Source organism: Agelaius tricolor, unplaced genomic scaffold (assembly GCF_023055355.1).
Source record: "Agelaius tricolor isolate 1412-34295 unplaced genomic scaffold, bAgeTri1.0.p SCAF_2, whole genome shotgun sequence".
Taxonomy (NCBI): domain Eukaryota; kingdom Metazoa; phylum Chordata; class Aves; order Passeriformes; family Icteridae; genus Agelaius; species Agelaius tricolor.
The window spans coordinates 95,439,294-95,460,695 of NW_027269262.1; the positions used below are offsets into that span (position 1 = coordinate 95,439,294).

Here is a 21,402-nt window from a genome sequence, read left to right on the forward strand (position 1 = left end):
AAAAACCCCCAAAAATCCCAAAATAACCTCAAAATAAACCCCAAAGGAGGAGCAGGTGAGGAACCCCAAAAACCCTAAAAAAAACCCAAAAAAACCCCAAAAGAAACCCCTAAAATCCCAAAATAAACCCTAAAATAAACCCTAAAAAACCCCAAATAAGGAGCAGGTGAGGAACCCCAAAAAAACCCCATAATAAACCCCAAAATAAACCCCAAAATCCCCAAAAATGAACCCCAAAATAAACCCCAAATAAACCTCCAAAAATCCCAAAATAAACCACAAAAAAAACCCCTAAAAAATCCCAAAATAAGCCCTAAAAAAAACCCCAAAATAAACCCCAGAAAACCCCCAAAAAAACCCCAAAATAAACCCAAAATAAACCCAAAAGAAACCTTAAAAAACCCCAAAATAAACCCCAAATAAACCCAAAATACCCCAAAATAAACCCCAAAAAAACCCCAAAATAAACCCCAGAAAAACCCCAAATAAACCCCAAAATAAACCCCAAATAAACCCAAAATAAACCCAAAAACCCCAAAATAAACCGCAAAAAACCCCAAAATAAACCCCAAAGGAGGAGCAGGTGAGGAACCCAAAAAAAACCCAAAATAAACCCCAAAATAACCCCTAAAATAAACCCCAAAAAACCCAAAATAAACCCTAAAAAACCCCAAAGGGGGAGCAGGTGATAAACCCAAAAAAACCCCATAATAAACCCCAAAATAAACCCCAAAAACCCCAAAAATAAACCCTAAATAAACCCTAAATAAACCCTAAATGAACCCTAAATAAACCCTAAATAAACCCTAAATGAACCCTAAATGAACCCTAAATGAACCCTAAATAAACCCTAAATGAACCCTAAATAAACCCTAAATGAACCCTAAATAAACCCTAAATAAACCCTAAATGAACCCTAAATAAACCCTAAATGAACCCTAAATGAACCCTAAATGAACCCTAAATAAACCCTAAATAAACCCTAAATAAACCCTAAATAAACCCTAAATAAACCCTAAATAAACCCTAAATAAACCCTAAATAAACCCCAAAGGAGGAGCAGGGGATGAACAGGAAACCCCAAAGGGGGAACAGGTGAGGAACCCTAAAAAAATCCCAAAATGAACCCCCAAAAAAACCCCAAAAATAAAGCGCAAATACCCCAAAATAAACCCTAAATAAACCCCAAAAAAACCCTAAAAAAACCCCAAAATAAACCCTAAAAAAGCCCAAAAAAAGCCCCCCAAAAAGCCCAAAATAAACCCAAAATAAACCCCCAAAAAACCCAAAATAACCCCAAAGTAAACCCCAAAATAAACCCCAAAAATCCCAAAATAAACCCCAAATAAACCCCACAGGGGGAGCAGGTGAGGAACACAAAATAAACCAAAATAACCCTAAAAAATCCTAAAAAATCCCCAAATAAACCCCAAAATAAACCCTAAAATACACCCAAAATAAACCCAAAATAAACCCTAGAAAATAAAAAAAAACCCTAAAAAAACCCCAAAAAAACCCTAAAAATAAACCCCCCAAAAAACCCCAAAATAAACCCTAAAAAACCCCAAAAAACCCTAAAATAACCCCCAGAAAGCCCAAAACAAACCCCAAAATAAACCCCAAGGGAGGAGCAGGTGAGGAACACAAAATAACCCAAAAAAACCCTAAAATAAACCCAAAATGAACCCAAAATACCCCAAAATAAACCCCAAGAAAACCCAAAATAAACCCCAAGAAAACCCAAAATAAACCCCCAAAAAAGCCCCCAAAAGTCCCAAAATAAACCCTAAAATAAACCCTAAAATACACCCAAAAAAACCCCAAAATAAACCCTAAAAAATCCCAAAATAAACCCAAAGAACCCCAAAATAAACCCCAAAAGCAGGTGAGGAACACAAAATAACCCAAAATAACCCTAAAAAATCCCCAAATAAACCCCAAAATAACCCCTAAAATAAACCCCTAAATGAACCCTAAAAAATCCAAAAAAAACCTAAAAATAAACCCAAAAAAAAAACCCCCAAAAAATCACAAAAACCCCAAAATAAACCCAAAAAACCCCGAGGGAGGAGCAGGTGATGAACCCAAAATAAACCCCCAAATAAACCCTAAAAAACCCCCAAAAATCCCAAAATAAACCCAAAAAATCCCAAAGGAGGAGCAGGTGAGGAACCCCAAAACCTCCAAAATAAACCCCAAAAAACCCCAAAATAAACCCCAAAAAACCCAAAATAAACCCCAAATAAACCCAAAATAAACCCCAAATACCCCAAAAAAAACCCCAAAATAAACCCCAAAAAAAACCCCAAAAACGCCAAAATAAACCCCAAATAAACCCTAAAAAAAACCCAAAATAAACCCCAAAAAACCCCCCAAAAAAACAAAAAAAACCCCAAAATAAACCCCAAAAAACCCCAAAATAACCTCAAAATAAACCCAAAAAATCCCAAAAAACCCCAAAAAAACCCCAAATAAACCCTAAAAAAGACCCCAAAATAAACCCCAAATAAACCCCAAAAAAAACCCAAAATAAACCCCAAAAAAACCCCAAAAAACCCCAAAATAAACCCAAAAAACCCCAAAAAAACCCCAAAAAAAACCCCAAAAAACCCCAAAATAAACCCCCAAAAAAACCCAAAAAACCCCAAAATAAACCCCAAATAAACCCCAAAATAAACCCAAAAAATCCCCAAAATAAACCCCAAAAAACCCCAAAATAAACCCCAAAAAACCCAAAATAAACCCCAAATAAACCCAAAATAAACCCCAAATACCCCAAAAAAAACCCCAAAAAAAACCCCAAAATAAACCCCAAAATAAACCCCAAAATAACCCCAAAATAAACCCCAAAAAATCCCAAAAAACCCCAAAATAAACCCTAAAAAACCCCAAATAAACCCTAAAATAAACCCCAAAAAACCCCAAAATAAACCTCAGAAAACCCAAAATAAACCCAAAATAAACCCCAAAAAACCCCCAAAATAACCCCAAAAACCCCAAATAAACCCCAAAAAACCCAAAATAAACCCCAAAAAAACCCCAAAATAAACCCCAGAAAAACCCCAAAATAAACCCAAAAAACCCCAAATAAACCCTAAAAAAACCCCCAAAAACGCCAAAATAAACCCAAAATAAACCCCAAAAAACCCCAAAAATAAACCCCAAAAAACCCCAAAATAAACCCCCAAAAAAACCCCAAATACACCCCAAAAAACCCCAAAATAAACCCCAAAAAAACCCCAAAAAACCCAAAATAAACCCCAAAAAAACCCCAAAAAACCCCAAAATAAACCCCCAAAAAACCCCAAATAAACCCCAAAAAACCCCAAAATGAACCCCAAAATAAACCCAAAATAAACCCCAAATAAACCCCCCAAAAAAACCCCAAATAAACCCTAAAAAAAACCCCAAAAACCCCAAAATAAACCTGAAAAAACCCCAAAATAAACCCAAAAAACCCCAAAACAAACCCCAAAATAAACCCAAAAACCCCAAATAAACCCCAAAAACCCCAAAAACCCCAAAATTGGGCTGGGATTTCTTTGGGATTTGGGGATTTTTGGGGATTTTTTGGGATTTGGGATTTTTTGGGATTTTGGGCTGGGATTTTTGGGGTTTTTTTGGGGATTTTGAATTGGGAAATTTTGGGATTTTGAGGACTTTTTTGGGGCATTTTTTGGGATTTTTGGGGGATTTTTTTGGGGGGATTTTTGGGGATTTTTTGGGGATTTTTTGGGGATTCTGGGCTGGGATTTTTTGTGGGATTTGGGGATTTTTGGGGGATTTTTGGGGCGATTTTGGGGTTTTTTGAGGGGATTTTGGGCTGGGATTTTTGGGGGATTTTTTGGGATTTTTTTTTGGGTTTTTTTGGGATTTTGAATTGGGAATTTTTTGGGGGATTTTTGGGGGATTTTTTGGGAGATTTTTTGGGGATTCTGGGCTGGGATTTTTTGGGATTTTGAGATTTGGGGTTTTTGGGAACTTCTGGGATTTGGGATTTTGGGGATTTTGGGGATTTTTGGGATTTGGGGATGGAATTTTGGGGATTGGGGATTTGGGGCACTTTTGGGGAGTTTTGGGTTTTTTGGGATTTTTTGGGGTTTTTGGGGTTCAGTCCCTGCTCCACATTTGGGATTTTGGGGATTTTTGGGAGATTTTTGGGGATGTTTTGGGATTTTGGGATCTTGGGATTTTTTGGGGTTTTTTGGGGGATTTTGGGGGATTCTGGGCTGGGATTTTGGGGGATTTTTTGGGATTTTTGGGGTTTTTTGGGGGATTTTGAATTGGGAATTTTTGGGATTTTTGGGGACTTTTTTGGGGCATTTTTTGGGATTTTTGGGGGATTTTTGGGGGGATTTATTGGAATTTTTGGGGGATTTTTTGGGGATTTGGGATTGGGAATTTTTGGGATCTTTGGGACTTTTTTGGGATTTTTTGGGAGATTTTTTTGGGATTCTGGGCTGGGATTTTTGGGGGTTTTTTTGGGATTTTGAATTGGGAATTTTTGGGATTCTGGGCTGGGATTTTTTTGGGATTTTTTGGGATTTGGGGGCTTTGGGATTTGGGGTTTTTGGGAACTTCTGGGATTTGGGATTTTTGGGGATTTGGGGCATTTTGGGGGGTTTAGGATTTTTGGGGTTTTTGGGGTTCAGTCCCTGCTCCACATTTGGGATTTTTGGGGTTTTTGAGGGGATTTTGGGCTGGGATTTTTGGGGGATTTTGGGATTTTTGGGGGATTTTTTGGGATTTTTGGGGTTTTTTTTGGGATTTTGAATTGGGAATTTTTGGGATTTTGGGGGGATTTTTTTGGGATTTTTTGGGATTCTGGGCTGGGATTTTTGGGGATTTTGGTATTTGGGGGCTTTGGGATTTGGGGTTTTTGGGAACCTCTGGGATTTGGGATTGGGGATTTGGGGGATTTTGGGGGGTTTTGGGTTTTTTGGGATTTTTGGGGTTTTTGGGGTTCAGTCCCTGCTCCTCATTTGGGATTTTGGGGATTTTTGGGAGATTTTTGGGGATGTTTTGGGATTTTGGGATCTTGGGGTTTTTTGGGGTTTTTTGGGATTCTGGGCTGGGATTTTTTGGGATTTTTTGGGATTTGGGGTTTTTGGGAACTTCTGGGATTTGGGATTGGGGATTTGGGGCATTTTTGGGGGGTTTGGGTTTTTTGGGATTTTTTGGGGTTTTTGGGGTTCAGGACCTGCTCCACATTTGGGGTTTTTTGGGGATTTTTTGGGGGATTCTGGGATTTGGGATTTTTTGGGATTTTGAACTGGGAATTTTTGGGAATTTTTGGGGATTCTGGGCTGGGATTTTTGGGGGGATTTTGGGGGCATTTTTGGGATCCTGGGCTGGGATTTTTGCGGGATTTTTTTGGGATTTTGGGGGATTTTGGGGGATTTTGGGGGATTTTGAATTGGGGATTTTTTGGGATTTTTTGGGGGATTTTTGAGGTTTTTTTGGGATTTTGGGCTGCGATTCTTTGGGATTTGGGGGATTTGGGGTTTGGGGATTTTGGGATTTTGGGCTGGAATTTTGGGGATTTTTCGGAGATTTTTGGGATTTTTGCATATTTTGGGCTGGAATTTTGGGAATTTTCAAGGATTTTGGGGGATTTTTTGTGATTTTGGGCTGGGATTCTTTGGGTTTTGGGTTTTTTCGGATTTTGGGATTTTTTGGGGATTTGGGGATTTTGAGCTGGGATTTTTTGGGGGTTTTTGGGGGATTTTTTGGGATTTTGAATTGGGAATTTTTGGGGATTTTGGGGGGATTTTTTAGGATTTTGAATTGGGAATTTTTGGGATTTTTGGAGATTTTTTGGGATTCTGGTCTGGGATTTTTTGGGGATTTTGGGATTTGGGATTGGGGATTTTGGGGGGGGGTTTGGTTTTTTGGGATTTTTTGGGGTTTTTGGGGTTCAGTCCCTGCTCCTCATTTGGGGTTTTTGGGGGTTTTTGGGGATTTTGGGCTGGGATTTTTGGGGATTTTTGAGGGAATTTTTTGGGATTTTGAATTGGGAATTTTTGGGGATTTTTTGGGAGATTTTTTGGGATTTTGGGCTGGGATTTTTGAGGGTTTTGGGGATTTTTGGGGAATTTGGGATTGGGAATTTGGGGGAGATTTTGGGTTGGGGATTTTGGGGTTTTTTGAGGGGATTTTGGGGGTTTTGGGCTGGGATTTTTGGGATTTGGGGAATTTTTGGCATTTTGGGTTTTGGGTTTTTCGGTTTTGGGATTTTTTTGGGAACTTCTGGGATTTGGGATTGGGGATTTTTGGGATTTTTGGGATTTTGGGATGGAATTTTGGGAATTTGGGGAATTTTTGGGATTTTGGGATTTGGGGTTTTGAGCTGGGATTTTTGGAGTTTTCTGGGATTTTTTTTGGGATTTGGGGTTTTTGGGGGATTCTGGGCTGGGATTTTTGGGATTTGGGGAATTTTTGGCATTTTGGGTTTTGGGGTTTTTTGGGGATTTTGGGATTTTTTGGGGATTTGGGGATTTTCAGCTGGAACTTTTTGATTTTTGGGGATTTTGGGCTGGGATTTTTGGGATTCAGGGAATTTTTGGGATTTTGGGTTTTTTTGGGATTTTTGGTTTTGGAATATTTTTGGGATTTGGGAATTCTGGGCTGGGATTTTTGGATTTTTTGGGATTTTGGGTTGGATTTTTTTGGGATTTGGGGATTTTGAGCTGGGATTTTTTTGTTTTTTGGGGGGTTTTGGGCTGGGATTTTGGGATTCAGGGAATTTTTGATTTGGGGTTTTTGGGATTTTGGGTTTTGGGGTTTTTTTGGGATTTGAGGATTTTGAGCTGGGATTTGGGATTTTTTGGGATTCGGGGAATTTTTGATTTGGGGTTTTGGGGTTTTTGGGATTTTGGGTTTTGGGGTTTTTTTGGGATTTGGGGTTTTGAGCTGGGATTTGGGGGATTTTTGGGGTTTTGGGTTGGGGATTTTGGGGTTTTTTGGGGATTTTGGGCTGGGATTTTTGGGATTCAGGGAATTTCTGGGATTTGGGGTTTTGGGGTTTTTTTGGGATTTTGGAATTTGGGGTATTTTTGGGATTTGGAGATTCTGGGCTGGGATTTTTGGGGAGTTTTGGGGTGGGATTTTTGGGATTCAGGGAATTTTTGGGGTTTTGGGGTTTTTTTTTGGGGTTTTGGGATTTGGGATTTTTTTGGGATTTGGGGATTCTGGGCTGGGATTTTTGGATTTTTTGGGGATTTTGGACTGGAATTTTTTGGGATTCGGGGAATTTTTGGGATTTTGGGGTTTTTTTGGGATTTTGGGATTTGGGGATTCTGGGCTGGGATTTTTGGAGTTTTTGGAGATTTTGGGTTGGATTTTTGGGGGATTTTTGGGGTTTTGGGTTTTTTTTGGGATTTTGGGATTTGGGATTTTTTTGTGGATTTGGGGATTTTGAGCTGGGATTTGGGGATTCAGGGAAATTTTGGGATTTTGGCCTTTGGGGTTTTTTGGATTTTGGAATTTGGGATTTCTTGGGGATTTGGGGATTTTCAGCTGGGACTTTTTGATTTTTGGGGATTTGGGGCTGGGATTTTTGGGATTCAGGGAATTTTTGGGTTTTGGGGTTTATTTGGGATTTTGGGGTTTGGGATTTTTGGGGTTTTTTGGGGATTCTTGGCAGGGATTTGGACTGGGATTTTTGGGATTTGGGGAATTTTGGGGATTTGGGTTTTTTTTGGGAATTTGGGATTTGGGGATTCTGGGCTGGGATTTTTGGAGTTTTTTGGGATTTTGGGTTGGATTTTTGGGGTTTTTTGGGATTTTGGGATTTAGGATTTTTTTGGGATTTGGGGATTCAGGGAATTTTTGGGATTTTGCGCTTTTTTTTTTGGGGATTTTGGGGTTTGGGATTTTTTGGGATTTGGGGATTCTGGGCTGGGATTTTTGGATTTTTTGGGGGGTTTTGGGCGGGGATTTTGGGTTTTGGGGTTTTTTGGGGATTTTGGGACTTGGGATTTTTTTTGGGATTTGGGGATTCTGGGCTGGGATTTTTGGATTTTTGGGGGATTTTTTGGGGATTTTGAATTGGGAATTTTTGGGATTTCTTTGGGAGATTTTTTGGGATTCTGGGCTGGGATTTTTTTGGGATTCAGGGAATTTTGGGGATTTTGGGTTTTTTTGGGGATTTGGGGATTCTGGGCTGGGATTTTTGCATTTTTTGAGGTTTTTGGGTTGGATTTTTGGGATTTTTTGGTCATTCTGCCCCGTCTCGGAGCAGATCTGTTGGAATTTTGGGTTTTGGGATTTTTTGGGGATTTTTGGATGGGATTTTGGGCTGGATTTTTTTGGGTTTTTGGGGCATTTTTTGGGGCTGGGATTTTTGGGATTTGGGGAATTTTTGGGATTTTGGGTTTTGGGGTTTTTTTGGGATTTTGGGTTTTGGGATTTTTTGGGATTTGGGGATTTTCAGCTGGGATTTTTTTGTTTTTTGGGGGGTTTTGGGCTGGGATTTTGGGATTCAGGGAATTTTTGATTTGGGGTTTTTGGGATTTTGGGTTTTGGGGTTTTTTTGGGATTTGAGGATTTTGAGCTGGGATTTGGGATTTTTTGGGATTCGGGGAATTTTTGATTTGGGGTTTTGGGGTTTTTGGGATTTTGGGTTTTGGGGTTTTTTTGGGATTTGGGGTTTTGAGCTGGGATTTGGGGGATTTTTGGGGTTTTGGGTTGGGGATTTTGGGGTTTTTTGGGGATTTTGGGCTGGGATTTTTGGGATTCAGGGAATTTCTGGGATTTGGGGTTTTGGGGTTTTTTTGGGATTTTGGAATTTGGGGTATTTTTGGGATTTGGAGATTCTGGGCTGGGATTTTTGGATTTTTGGGGATTCTTGGCTGGGATTTTTGGGATTTGGGATTTTGGGTTTTGGGATTTTTTGGGGATTTTTTGTGAGATTTTTTGGGATTCTGGGCTTGGATTTTGGATTTTTTTGGGGATTTTGGGTTGGGATTTTTGGGGTTTTTTTGGTTTCTGGCCTGGAATTGAACAGATTTGGGGATTTTTGGGGATTCTGGGCTGGGATTTTTGAATTTTTTGAGTATTTTCTGTTGGAATGTTGTGATTTTCTCCCTTTCCAGGAGGAAGATTTGGGGTTTTGGGGCTCCCACCTGAACCGAGCCCCCAAAGGCCCCGGGCGGGGCCGGGCCCGGCAGCCCCGGGCGGGAATTTCCCAAATTTATGGCAAAAAACTCAAAACCAACCTGGGAGCAACTGGGAAGGTCAGGAGGAAATGGGGAAATGGGATTGGCCAGGGGGGGCCTTGGGGGCGGGGCTTGGCCCAGAATTTGGGATCCCAAAATTTGGGAAACGGCCCCAAAATGAGAGAGCCCAAAATAAGGGGAGATCCCAAAAAGCTGAGGCAGCAAAAGTTGGGGAATCCCAAAATTTGGGAGCCCCAAAAGTTGGAGAAGACAAAAATCAGAGATCCCAAAAATTGGAGAAACCCAAAAAATGGAGAATTCCAAAAAATGGAGAATCCCAAAAATTGGGATCCCAAAATTTGAGAATCCCAAAATTGGAGAATCCCAAAAATTGGAGAAAGCCAAAATTGGAGAATCCCAAAATTTGAGAATCCCAAAATTGGAGAATCCCAAAATTTGGGAGCCCTGGAAATTTGAGAGCCCAAAATTCAGAGAATCCCAAAATTTGGGATCCCAAAAAATGGAAAAAAAACCCAAAAATCAGAGACCCCAAAATTTGGAGAATCCAAAAATTTGAGAATCCAAAATTGGAGAATCCAAAAATTCAGAGACCCCAAAAATTGGAGAATCCCAAAATTGCAGAATCCCAAAAGTTGGAGAATCCCAAAATCAGAGACCCCAAAATTCAGAGAATCCCAAAATTCAGAATCCCCTAAAATTGGAGAACCCAAAACCAGAGACCCCAAAAGTTGGAGAATCCCAAAATTTGGGACCCCTGAAAAACTGAGATCCCAAAATCAGAGATCCCAAGATTTGGGATCCCAAAAAATGGAAAAAACCCCAAAAATTGGAGAACCCAAAAATCTGAGATCTCAAAAGTTGGAGAATCCCAAAATTTGGGACCCCCAAATTCAGAGACCCCAAAAATTGGAGAAACCCAAAATTAGAGAATCCCAAAATTGGAGAATCCCAAAAGTTGGAGGATCCCAAAATTTGGGACCCCAAAAATTGGAGAATCCCAAAATTTGGGACACCAAAAATTGAAGAATCCCAAAATTCAAAGACTCCAAAAGATGAAAAATCCCAAAATTGGAGAATCCCAAAATCAGGGACCCCAAAATTGAGAGATTCCCAAAAACTGGGAGCCCAAAAAAATTGGAAACCCCAAAAATCTGAGACCCCAAAAGATGAAAAATCCCAAAATTTGGGACCCCAAAAATTGGAGACCCCAAAATTCGGGACCCCAAAAATTGGAGAATCCCAAAATTCGGATTCCCCAAATCCCAGTTAAATTTTGGGTTTGAAATTCCAGAGTTTGAACCAAAATTTGGGAATTTTTTGTCTCTTTCTTTTCTCCAGGAGCCTCCTCTGAACCCAAACCTGCGGAAAATCCCAAAAATTCCCCATAAAAAAACCCCAGAGATGGGAGAGGAAATTCCAAAAGAAAATCCCAAAAATTCCCAAAATTCCCAAGGATTCCCAAAAAATCCCCAAAAATTTCCAGACCTGGGAGCTGAAATTCCAACAGAAAATTCCCAAAAATTCCCAGAGCTGGGAGCTGAAATTCCAAAAGAAAATCCCAAAAATTCCCAAAAATTCCCAGAGTTTGGAGCTGAAATTCCATCAGAAAATCCCCAAAATTCCCAATTTTTCCCACATTTTTTCCTTCGAACCTCACTGGAAAAAAATCCCCAAAATTCCCAAGAATTCCCAGAGTTGGGAACTGAAATTCCATTAAAAATTCCAAAAAAATCCCAAAAATTCGCAGAGTTGGGAACTGAAATTCCATCAAAAAATCCCAAAAAATCCCAAAAATTCCCAGAGCTGGGAGCTGAAATTCCATCAGAAAATTCCCAAGAAATCCCAGAGTTTGGAGCTGAAATTCCCTCAGAAAATCCCCAAAATTCCCAATTTTTCCCAGATTTTGGAGCTGCAATTCCATCAGAAAATTCCCCAAAATTCCCAGAGTTTGGAGCGGAAATTCCATTAAAAAATCCAAAAAAACCCCAAAAATTCCCAGAGTTTGGAGCTGAAATTCCATCCAAAAATTCCCAGAAATTCCCAGAGTTTGGAGCGGAAATTCCATTAAAAATTCCAAAAAAAACCCAAAAATTCCCAGAGTTTGGAGCTGAAATTCCATCAGAAAATTCCCCAAAATTCCCAGAGTTTGGAGCGGAAATTCCATTAAAAAATCCAAAAAAATCCCAAAAATTCCCAGAGCTGGGAGCTGAAATTCCATCAGAAAATCCCCAAAATTCCCAAGGATTCCCAAAAAATCCCAAAAAATTCAAAGAATTCCCAGAGTTTGGAGCTGAAATTCCATCAAAAAATTCCCAAGAATTTCCAGAGCTGGGAGCGGAAATTCCAAAAGAAAATTCCCAAAAATTCCCAGAGTTTGGAGCTGAAATTCCATCAAAAAATTCCCAAAAATTCCCAGAGTTTGGAGCTGAAATTCCATCAAAAAATTCCCAATTTTTCTCAGATTTTGGAGCTGAAATTCCATCAGAAAATCCCCAAAATTCCCAATTTTTCCCAGATTTTGGAGCTGCAATTCCATCAAAAAATCCCCAAAATTCCCAATTTTTCCCAGATTTTTCCCTTCCGACCTCCCTGGACCAAAATCCCCCCAAATTCCCCTCCCAAATTCCCGGATTTTTCCCCATTCCCGAAAAATTCCGGCGGCTCCGGCGGAACGTGGCCCAAACTTTGGGATCCCTGGACCCCGCCTGGATCCAGAGGGTGGAGGAATCCCAAAAACCTTGGGAATTATCCCAAAACCCTTGGGAATTATCCCAAAAACCTTGGGAATTATCCCAAAAACCTTGGGAATTATCCCAAAAACCTTGGGAATTTTGGGGGAATTTGGGGAGGAAACGAGCCCGGGATGGGGATGGGAGCAGAGAATCCAAGGCTGGAATGGCTGGGATGGGGAAAATCCGGGAAGAGGAAAAATCCCAGGATGGATCCAGGGAATTCCTGCAGGACCAGGAGGAGGAGGAGAAACCCAAACCCAGGCCTCGGTAATTCCGCATTTCCCACCTTTTTTTCCCAATTTTTCCCAATTTTTCCCACCTTTTTTCCAATTTTTCCTGCATTTTTTCCCAATTTTTTCCCACATTTTTCCCAATTTTTTCCCAATTTTTCCCACATTTTCCCACCTTTTTTCCAATTTTTCTGCCCTTTTCCAGCTTTTTTCCCACATTTTTTCCAGCATTTCCCATCTTTTTCCCGCCTTTTTTTCCTGGTTTTTCCCACTTTTTCCCAATTTTTTCCCACATTTTTCCCAATTTTTCCCACATTTTTCCCAAGTTTTTCCCTCTTTTTTTTCCATTTTTCTCCACTTTTCCCAACTTTCCCCCAATTTTCCCACCTTTTTCCCAATTTTTCCCAATTTTTTCCCACATTTTTTCCAATTTTTCCCAATTTTTTCCCACCTTTTCCCACCTTTTTTCCAATTTTTCTGCCCTTTCCCAATTTTTTCCCACTTTTTTCCCAATTTTTTCTCACTTTTTCCCACATTTTTCCCACTTTTTCCCAATTTTTTTCCCACATTTTTCCCATTTTTTCTGCCTTTTTCCAGCTTTTTTTCCCCACATTTTCCCACATTTTTCCCAATTTTTCCCACATTTTCCCAATTTTTCCCAATTTTTTCCCAATTTTTCCCACCTTTCCTCAGCTTTTCCTTCTTTTTTTCCCCCTTTTTTCCCACGTTTTCCCAATTTTCCCAATTTTTTCTGCCCTTTTCCAGCTTTTTCCCAGATTTTCCTACATTTTTCCCATTTTTTTCTCCACTTTTCCCACATTTTTTCCCAATTTTCCTGCCTTTTTCCCACCATTTTTTCCCACATTTTTCCCACCTTTCCTCAGCTTTTCCTTCTTTTTTTCCCCATTTTTCCCACCTTCTTTTCAACTTTTTCCAGCATTTTCCACTTTTTTCCCAATTTTTCTGCCCTTTTCCAGCTTTTTTCCCACTTTTTTTCCCATTTTTCTCCAGCTTTTCCCACCTTTTTCCAGCATTTCCCATCTTTTCCCTGCCTTTTTTCCTGCTTTTCCCACTTTTTCCCAATTTTTTCCCACTTTTTCCTAATTTTTTCCCACTTTTTCCCAATTTTTTCCCACTTTTTCCCAATTTTTCTGCCCTTTCCCAAGTTTTTCCCACTTTTTTTCCCATTTTTCTCCACTTTTCCCGCAATTTTCCTGCCTTTTTCCCACATTTATTCCCAAATTTTTCCCACTTTTTCCCAATTTTTCCAGCTTGTTTCCCACCTTTTTCCAGCATTTCCCATCTTTTCCCTGCCTTTTTTCCTGGTTTTCCCACTTTTTCCCAATTTTTCCCACTTTTTCCCAATTTTTTTCCACATTTTCCCAATTTTTTCCCACCTTTTTCCCAATTTTTCCCAATTTTTTCCCACCTCTCCCCCAATTTTCCTGCCATTTTCCCACGTTTTTCCAATTTTTCTGCCCTTTCCCAAGTTTTTCCCACTTTTTTCCCATTTTTCTCCACTTTCCCCCAATTTTCCTGCCTTTTTCCCAACATTTTTCCCACATTTTTCCCCAATTTTTCCAACCTTTCCTCCTTTTTTTCCCCTTTTTTCCCACCTTTTCCCAGTTTTTTTCCTGCCTTTTTCACCACCTTTTTTACAATTTCTTTGCCTTTTCCCACTTTTTTCCCAACTTTTTCCCATCTTTTCCCAGCTTTCCTGCCCTTTTCCCATTTTCTCACCTTTTTTCTTACTTTTCCTGCATTTTTCCAGCTTTTCCCACCATTTTTCCCACTTTTTTCCCCACCACTTTTTCCTACCTTTTCCAGCTTTTCCCACCTTTTTCCTGCCTATTTTCCATTTTCCCGTTTTTCTTGCTTTTCCCCAGTTTTCCCTCCCTTTTCCTATTTTTCCCAGCTTTTTTCCAATTAAAGACCCCAAAATTAAAAAAAAAATCCCAAAAATCTCTAAACCCAAAATCCAAAAAATCCCGAAAACCCAAGAACCACAAAATCGGACACCCCAAACTTCAAGACCCCCAAAATACAAAAAAAAATCCCCAAAATCTGAGAACTCCAACCCCCCAAAATTAAAGACCCCAAAATCCCAAAAATCCTCATCCCAAAATTCCCTTTTTTTCCCAATTTTTCCCATTTTTCCGCCGTTTTTAATCCCTATTTCCCCTCAGAGCCCCAGCCCGGGGCAATTTCGTCCGCCTCAACCTGAAGAGAAAATCCTATTCCCGTGCATCCATGAGGGGAAAATTCCTCCGCAAACAGGTAAAAATTCCCAAATTTTTTATTTTGCCAATTCCCGACCTCTCCCCCGCTGGAATTTTAGGATTTGGGATTTTTTTGTTCCAGGTTTGGAAGCAAAAATGGAGAAAAAAGTTCGGGGGCGGAGCCGATGTTTGCTTCCGGTGTGGCGGGAAAGGGCACTGGGCTTCGGAGTGCCGAGGTAGGCCCGGGGCTTTGGGGTTTCTGAGGGGATTTTTGGGATTTCTGAGGGGATTTTTGGGATTTTTTGAGGGAATTTTGGGATTTCTGAGGGGATTTTGGGCTAAAACAACAGGAAGAGGATGAAGGGGTTTGTTTTCCTTGAATTTTTGAGGGAATTTTGTGCACAGGGAAGGATTTGGGTTTGTTCCAGGGGAAAATTGCGAGATGGGGCTGGGAAATTTTGGGATTTCTGAGGGGATTTTTTGAGGTTTCTGAGGGGATTTTTGGGATTTCCGAGGGAAATTTTGGGATCAAACAGCGAGAAAAGGGCGAGAGGTTTTCTTTTCTATGGAGTTTTGTGGGAGTTGTGCGTGCAAAGAGGATTTGGGATCTTTCCTGGGGGAATTCCTGAGGAAATTGCGAGGTCAGACTGGGAATTTTGGGGTTTCTGACGGGATTTTTGAGGGTATTTGGGGATTTCTGAGGGGATTTTGTGGATTTCTGAGGGGATTTTTGGGATTTCTGAGGGGATTTTGGGATAATACAGCGGGAAAAGGGCGAGAGGTTTTCTTTTCTATGGAGTTTTGTGGGAGTTGTGCGTGCAACGAGGATTTGGGAGCGCAAAGAGGATTTGGGAGCCTTCCTGCAGGAATTCTTGAGGGAATGGCGAGGTCAGACTGAGAATTTTGGGGTTTCTGAGGGGATTTTTGAGGGGATTTTGGGGATTTCTGACGGGATTTTTGAGGGTATTTGGGGATTTCTGAGGGGATTTTGGGGATTTCTGAGGGGATTTTTGGGATTTAGGGATTTCTGAGGGGATTTTGGGAGAAAACAACGGGAAAAGGGCGAGAGGTTTTCTTTGCTCTGGAGTTTGTGGGAGTTGTGCGTGCAAAGAGGATTTGGGAGCCTTCCTGCAGGAATTCTTGAGGGAATGGCGAGGTCAGACTGGGAATTTTGGGGTTTCTGAGGGGATTTTTGGGATTTTTGAGGGGATTTTGGGATAAAACAGCGGGAAAAGGGCGAGAGGTTTTCTTTGCTATGGAGTTTTGTGGGAGTTGTGCGTGCAAAGAGGATTTGGGAGCCTTCCTGGGGGAATTCCTGTGAGGAAATTGCGAGGTCAGACTGGGAATTTTGGGGTTTCTGACGGGATTTTTGAGGGGATTTTTGGGATTTTTGAGGGGATTTTGGGATAAAACAGCGGGAAAAGGGCGAGAGGTTTTCTTTTCTATGGAGTTTTGTGGGAGTTGTGCGTGCAAAGAGGATTTGGGATCATTCCTGGAGGAATTCCTGAGGGAATTGCGAGGTCAGACTGGGAATTTTGGGGTTTCTGAGGGGATTTTGGGGATTTCTGAGGGGATTTTTTGAGGTTTCTGAGGGGATTTTTGGGATTTTTGAGGGGATTTTGGGATCAAACAGCGGGAAAAGGGCGAGAGGTTTTCTTTGCCATGGAGTTTTGTGGGAGTTGTGCGTGCAAAGAGGATTTGGGATCTTTCCTGGGAGGAATTCCTGAGGAAATTGCGAGGTCAGACTGGGAATTTTGGGGTTTCTGTTGGGATTTTTGAGGGGATGTTGGGATCAAACAGCGGGAAAAGGGTGAGAGGTTTTCTTTGCTCTGGAGTTTTGTGGGAGTTGTGCCTGCAAAGAGGATTTGGGAGCCTTCCTGGTGAATTTCTGAGGAAATTGCGAGGTCAGGCCGGGGATTTTTGGGATTTCTGAGGGGATTTTTTGGGATTTCTGAGGGGATTTTTGGAATAAAATGGCAGGAAAAGGGTGAGGGAGGTTCTTGTCCAGGGATTTTTTAGGGAATTGCCCATTTTGTGCACACACAGAGGGATTTGGGATGGGATTTGGGATCATTCCAGGAGAAATTCCTGAGGAAACTGAGAGGTCAGGCCGGGGATTTTAGGGATTTCTGAGGGGATTTTTTGGGATTTCTGAGGGGATTTGGGGATTTCTGAGGGGATTTTTGGGATTTCTGAGGGGATTTTGGGCTAAAACAACAGGAAGAGGATGAAGGGGTTTCTTTTCCATGAATTTTTGAGGGAATTTTGTGCACAGGGAAGGATTTGGGATCGTCCCTGGAAAAATTCCTGAGGCAATTGTGATTTCAGGCTGGGGATTTTTGGGATTTCTGAGGGGAATTTTTGGGGATTTTTGGATGGGAGTTTTGGGATCATTCCCTGAGAAAATTCTGATTTCAGGTTGAGAATATTTGGGATTTCTGAGGAGATTTGGGGTCATTGCCAGAAAAATTCTGGAGGAAATTGCGAGGTCAGGCCGGGGATTTTTGGGATTTCTGAGGGGATTTTTGGTATTTCTGAAGGGATTTTGGAATTTCTGAGAGGAATTTTGCGATTTCTGAGGAGATTTTTGGGATAAAACAGCGGGAAAAGGGTGAGGGAGGTTCTTTTCCATGGATTTTTGAGGGAATTCTGCTCACAGGGAAGGATTTGGGATCATTCCCAGAGGAAGTTCCCCAGGAGAAGCCGCTTCTCACTCTGGAAGAAGCTGCCCAAAGGAGCAATGGAGATTTTATCCCAGAAATTCCTGGTGAGAAACTAAATTATGGAATTCCTGCCTTAAAAAATTTGGATTTTTTTTCCTAAAAACCTGGATTTTTTTTGGCTAAAATTCTGATTTTTTCTCTCCAGATGGATCCAACACAGAAAATTCCCAGCTCCCCTTGGATTCCCTGGATTTCCCTCCAGAAAATTTTCCAGAATTTTCTCCCCCACCCCCCATGGATCCCCTTTACCCCCCAAACCCCGATGGGACCGTCCCAGGTAAATCCCAGAGCAAATCCACCAAAAAACCTTGCAAAAAAACAGAAAAAAATTTTGAAAATTCCCATTTTTGCTCCTGAACCCTCACAGATCCTCCTGAGGAAGTGCTGGAAGCTCTGAGAACTTTGGGATTTGATTCATTCCGGCCTGGCCAGGCTGAGGCCATCATGAGGGTCCTTTCTGGTTGGATTTTCTGGGGTTTTTTCCCCATTCCTGCCCTTTTTTCCACCATTTTTCTTAATTTTTTTCTGCCATTTTTCCTGCCCTTTTTGCCCATTATTTTTCACACCCTTTTTTATTCCCCAGCCTTTTTTTCCCCTTCATTTTCCCCACTTTTTTCCATCATTTCCCCCTTTTTTCCCCCTCCATTTTTCCTGCCCTTTTCTCTTTCCATTTTCCCCCTCTTTTTTCTTGTCCCTTTTTTTTTCCACCCTTTTTTCCCTGCCCTTTTTTCCCTCATTTTTTCCTGCCATTTTTCCTGCCCTTTTTGCCCATTATTTTTCCCACTCTTTTTTATTCCCCAGCCTTTTTTTCCCCTTCATTTTCCACACTTTTTCCCATCCTTTCCCCCTCTTTTTCCCCCTCCATTTTTCCTGCCCTTTTCTCTTTCCATTTTCCCCCTCTTTTTTCTTGTCCCTTTTTTTCCCACCCTTTTTTCCCTCCGTTTTTTCTGCCATTTTTCCTGCCCTTTTTTCATTCCCCACCCTTTTTCCTCCTCTTTTTCCCATTCTTTCCCCACCATTTTTCCCACTTTTTTCCCTGCTCTTTTTCTTGCCCTTTTTCCCACCCTTTCTCTCTGTTTTTCCCATTTTTTTCACACCCTTTTCCTCACATTTTTTCCTCTCCTTTTTCCCAACTTTTTCCCCCTCTCCTTTTTTTCCCTGCTATTTTTCCAGACCTTTTTTCCACCCTTTCCCCATTATTTTCCCCACTTTTTTTCCCCTCTTCTTTTCCCTTTTTTTTCCTTTTTCCTGCTCTTTTTCTTGCTCTTTTTCCCTCTATTTTCCCCACCTTTTTCTTTCCCTGTCTTTTTCCTTCCATTTTTTCCTGCTCTTTTTTCTCCCCCACTTTTTCCCCACCCTTTTTTCTCTCCACTCTTTTTTCCCTGCTCTTTTCCCCTACAATTTTCTCACCTTTTTCCCACTCTTTTTCCCTGTTTTTTTCAGTTTTTTCCTGCCCTTTTTCCCCCTCTTTTTTTTCCCTGCCCTTCTTCCCCCCCTCCATTTTCCCTTCCCTTTTTTCTTTCCATTTTCCCACTCTTTTTCCTTGCCCCTTTTTTCCAACCCTTTTCCCCCTCCTTTTTTCCTACCCCTTTTTCCTCTCTCTTTATCTCCTGCTATTTTTTCCTGCCTGTTTTTCCATCAGTTTTTCCCACACTTTTTACTAAATTTTCCATTTTTCCCACTCTCTCCCCCCCCCTTTTTTGCCTGCTTTTTTCCCCTGCTCTTTTCCCCACTCTTTCCCCCTCAATTTTTCCTGCCCTTTCCCCCTACATTTTCTCTCTTTCCCCACCCTTTTCCCCTCAGTTTTTCCCACATTTCCCTTCAGTTTTTCCCGCCCTTTTTTCTACTTTTCCCCTCAGTTTTTCCCACTCTTTTTCCCACATTTTCCCTCAGTTCTTCCTGCCCTTTTCCCCCACATTTTCCCTGTTTCTCCTGCCCTTTTCCCCTCAGTTTTTCCCTACATTTCCCCTCAGTTTTTCCCACTCTTTCCATTTCAGTTTTTCCCGCCCTTTTCCCCACACTTTTCCCCTCAGTTTTTCCTGCCCTTTCCACTTTTCCCCTCAGTTTTCTCCACCCTTTTTCCCACCATTTTTCCCACCATTTTGCCCTCAATTTTTCCTGCTCTTTTCCCTTTTGGCCTCATTTTTTTCCTGCCCTTTTCCCCACTTTTCCCCTCGGTTTTTCCCACCCTTTTCCCCACTTTTCCCCTCAGTTTTTCCCACTCTTTCCCCTTCAGTTTTTCCCGCCCTTTTCCCCACACTTTTGCCTTCTGTTTTTCCTGCCCTTTTCCCTTTTCCCCTCAGTTTTTCCCGCCCTTTTCCCCTCAGTTTTTCCTGCCCTTTCCCCTGTTCCCCTCAGTTTTTTCCCTGCTCTTTTCCCCACTCTTTCCCCCTCAGTTTTTCCTTCCCTTTCCCCCTACATTTTCCCTCTTTCCCCACCCTTTTCCCCTCAGTTTTTCCCACATTTCCCTTCAGTTTTTACTGCCCTTTTTTCCACTTTCCCCCTCAGTTCTTCCTGCCCTTTTCCCCCACATTTTCCCTGTTTCTCCTGCCCTTTTCCCCTCAGTTTTTCCCTACATTTCCCCTCAGTTTTTCCCACTCTTTCCATTTCAGTTTTCTCCACCCTTTTTCCCCACACTTTTCCCCTCAGTTTTTCCTGCCCTTTCCCCTTTTCCCCTCAGTTTTCTCCACCCTTTTTCCCCACACTTTTCCCCTCAGTTTTCTCCACCCTTTTTCCCACACTTTTCCCCTCAGTTTTTCCTGCCCTTTCCCCTTTTTCCCTCAGTTTTCTCCACCCTTTTTCCCCACCCTTTTCTCCAAACTTTTCCCCTCAGTTTTTCCCACCCTTTTCCCCACATTTCCCCTCAGGTTTCCCTGCCCTTTTCCCACTTTTCCCCTCAGTTTTCTCCACCCATTTCCCCACGCTTTTCCCCTCAGTTTTTCCTGCTCTTTCCCCTTTTCCCCTCAGTTTTCTCCACCCTTTTCCCCACACTTTTCCTCTCAGCTTTTCCTGCCCTTTTCCCTTTTCCCCTCAGTTTTTCCCGCCCTTTTCCCCTCAGTTTTTTCCTGCCCTTTCCCCATTTCCCCTCAGTTTTTCCCCTGCTCTTTTCCCCACTCTTTCCCCCTCAGGCTTTCCTGCCCTTTCCCCCTACATTTTCCCTCTTTCCCCACCCTTTTCCCCTCAGTTTTTCCCACATTTTCCCTCAGTTCTTCCTGCCCTTTTCCCCCACATTTTCCCTGTTTCTCCTGCCCTTTTCCCCTCAGTTTTTCCCACTCTTTCCCCTTCAGTTTTTCCCGCCCTTTTCCCCACATTTCCCCTCAGGTTTCCCTGCCCTTTTCCCACTTTTCCCCTCATTTTTTTCCACCCTTTTTCCCACACATTTGCCCTCAGTTTTTCCTGCCCTTTCCCCCTTTCTCCTCAGTTTTTCCCCTGCTCTTTTCCCCACTCTTTCCCCCTCAGTTCTTCCTACCCTTTCCCCCTACATTTTCTCTCTTTCCCCACCCTTTTCCCCTCAGTTTTTCCCACACTTTTCCCCACATTTTCCCTCTGTTCTTCCTGCCCTTTTCCCCTCAGTTTTTCCCACTCTTTTCCCCACATTTTCCCTGTTTCTCCTGCCCTTTTCCCCTCAGTTTTTCCCTACATTTCCCCTCAGTTTTTCCCACTCTTTTCCCTTCAGTTTTTCCCACCCTTTTCCCCACATTTCCCCTCAGGTTTCCCTGCCCTTTTCCCACTTTCCCCTCAGTTTTCTCCACCCTTTTTCCCACCCTTTTCCCCACACTTTTCCCCTCAGTTTTTCCTGCACTTTTCCCCTCAGTTTTTCCCACCCTTTTCCCCTCAGTTTTTCCTGCCCTTTTCCCCACACTTTTCCCCTCAGTTTTTCCTGCCCTTTCCCCTTTTCCCCTCAGTTTTCTCCACCCTTTTTCCCACCTTTTTCCCCACACTTTTCCCCTCAGGTTTCCCTGCCCTTTCCCCTTTTCCCCTCAGTTTTTCCCCCCCTTTTCCCCTCAGTTTTTCCCACTCTTTTCCCTTCAGTTTTTCCCGCCCTTTTCCCTGCATTTCCCCTCAGTTTTTCCTGCCCTTTCCGCTTTTCCCCTCAGTTTTCTCCACCCTTTTCCCACCCTTTTCCCCACACTTTTCCCCTCAGTTTTCTCCACCCTTTTTCCTACCTTTTTCCCACAATTTTCCCCTCAGTTTTCCCTGCCCTTTCCCCTTTTCCCCTCAGTTTTTCCTACTCTTTTCCCTTCAGTTTTTCCCGCCCTTTTCCCCTCAGTTTTTCCCACCCTTTTCCCCTCAGTTTTTCCTGCCCTTTCCCCTTTTCC

General features: G+C 42.0%; 1 protein-coding gene across 1 annotated transcript in view; it reads left to right on the forward strand.

Annotated features, from left to right (window-relative positions):
- Positions 1 to 21,402, forward strand: part of RECQL4 (RecQ like helicase 4) — a 44,508-nt gene that overhangs the window by 12,196 nt on the left and 10,910 nt on the right. Inside the window, exons 4-10 of the mRNA XM_071421965.1 lie at positions 9,096 to 9,236; positions 10,518 to 12,178; positions 14,328 to 14,418; positions 14,503 to 14,596; positions 17,020 to 17,127; positions 17,229 to 17,360; positions 17,451 to 17,543. Of these exons, the coding sequence (XP_071278066.1) occupies positions 9,096 to 9,236; positions 10,518 to 12,178; positions 14,328 to 14,418; positions 14,503 to 14,596; positions 17,020 to 17,127; positions 17,229 to 17,360; positions 17,451 to 17,543 (2,320 nt within the window). The remainder of the gene's footprint in view (positions 1 to 9,095; positions 9,237 to 10,517; positions 12,179 to 14,327; positions 14,419 to 14,502; positions 14,597 to 17,019; positions 17,128 to 17,228; positions 17,361 to 17,450; positions 17,544 to 21,402) is intronic.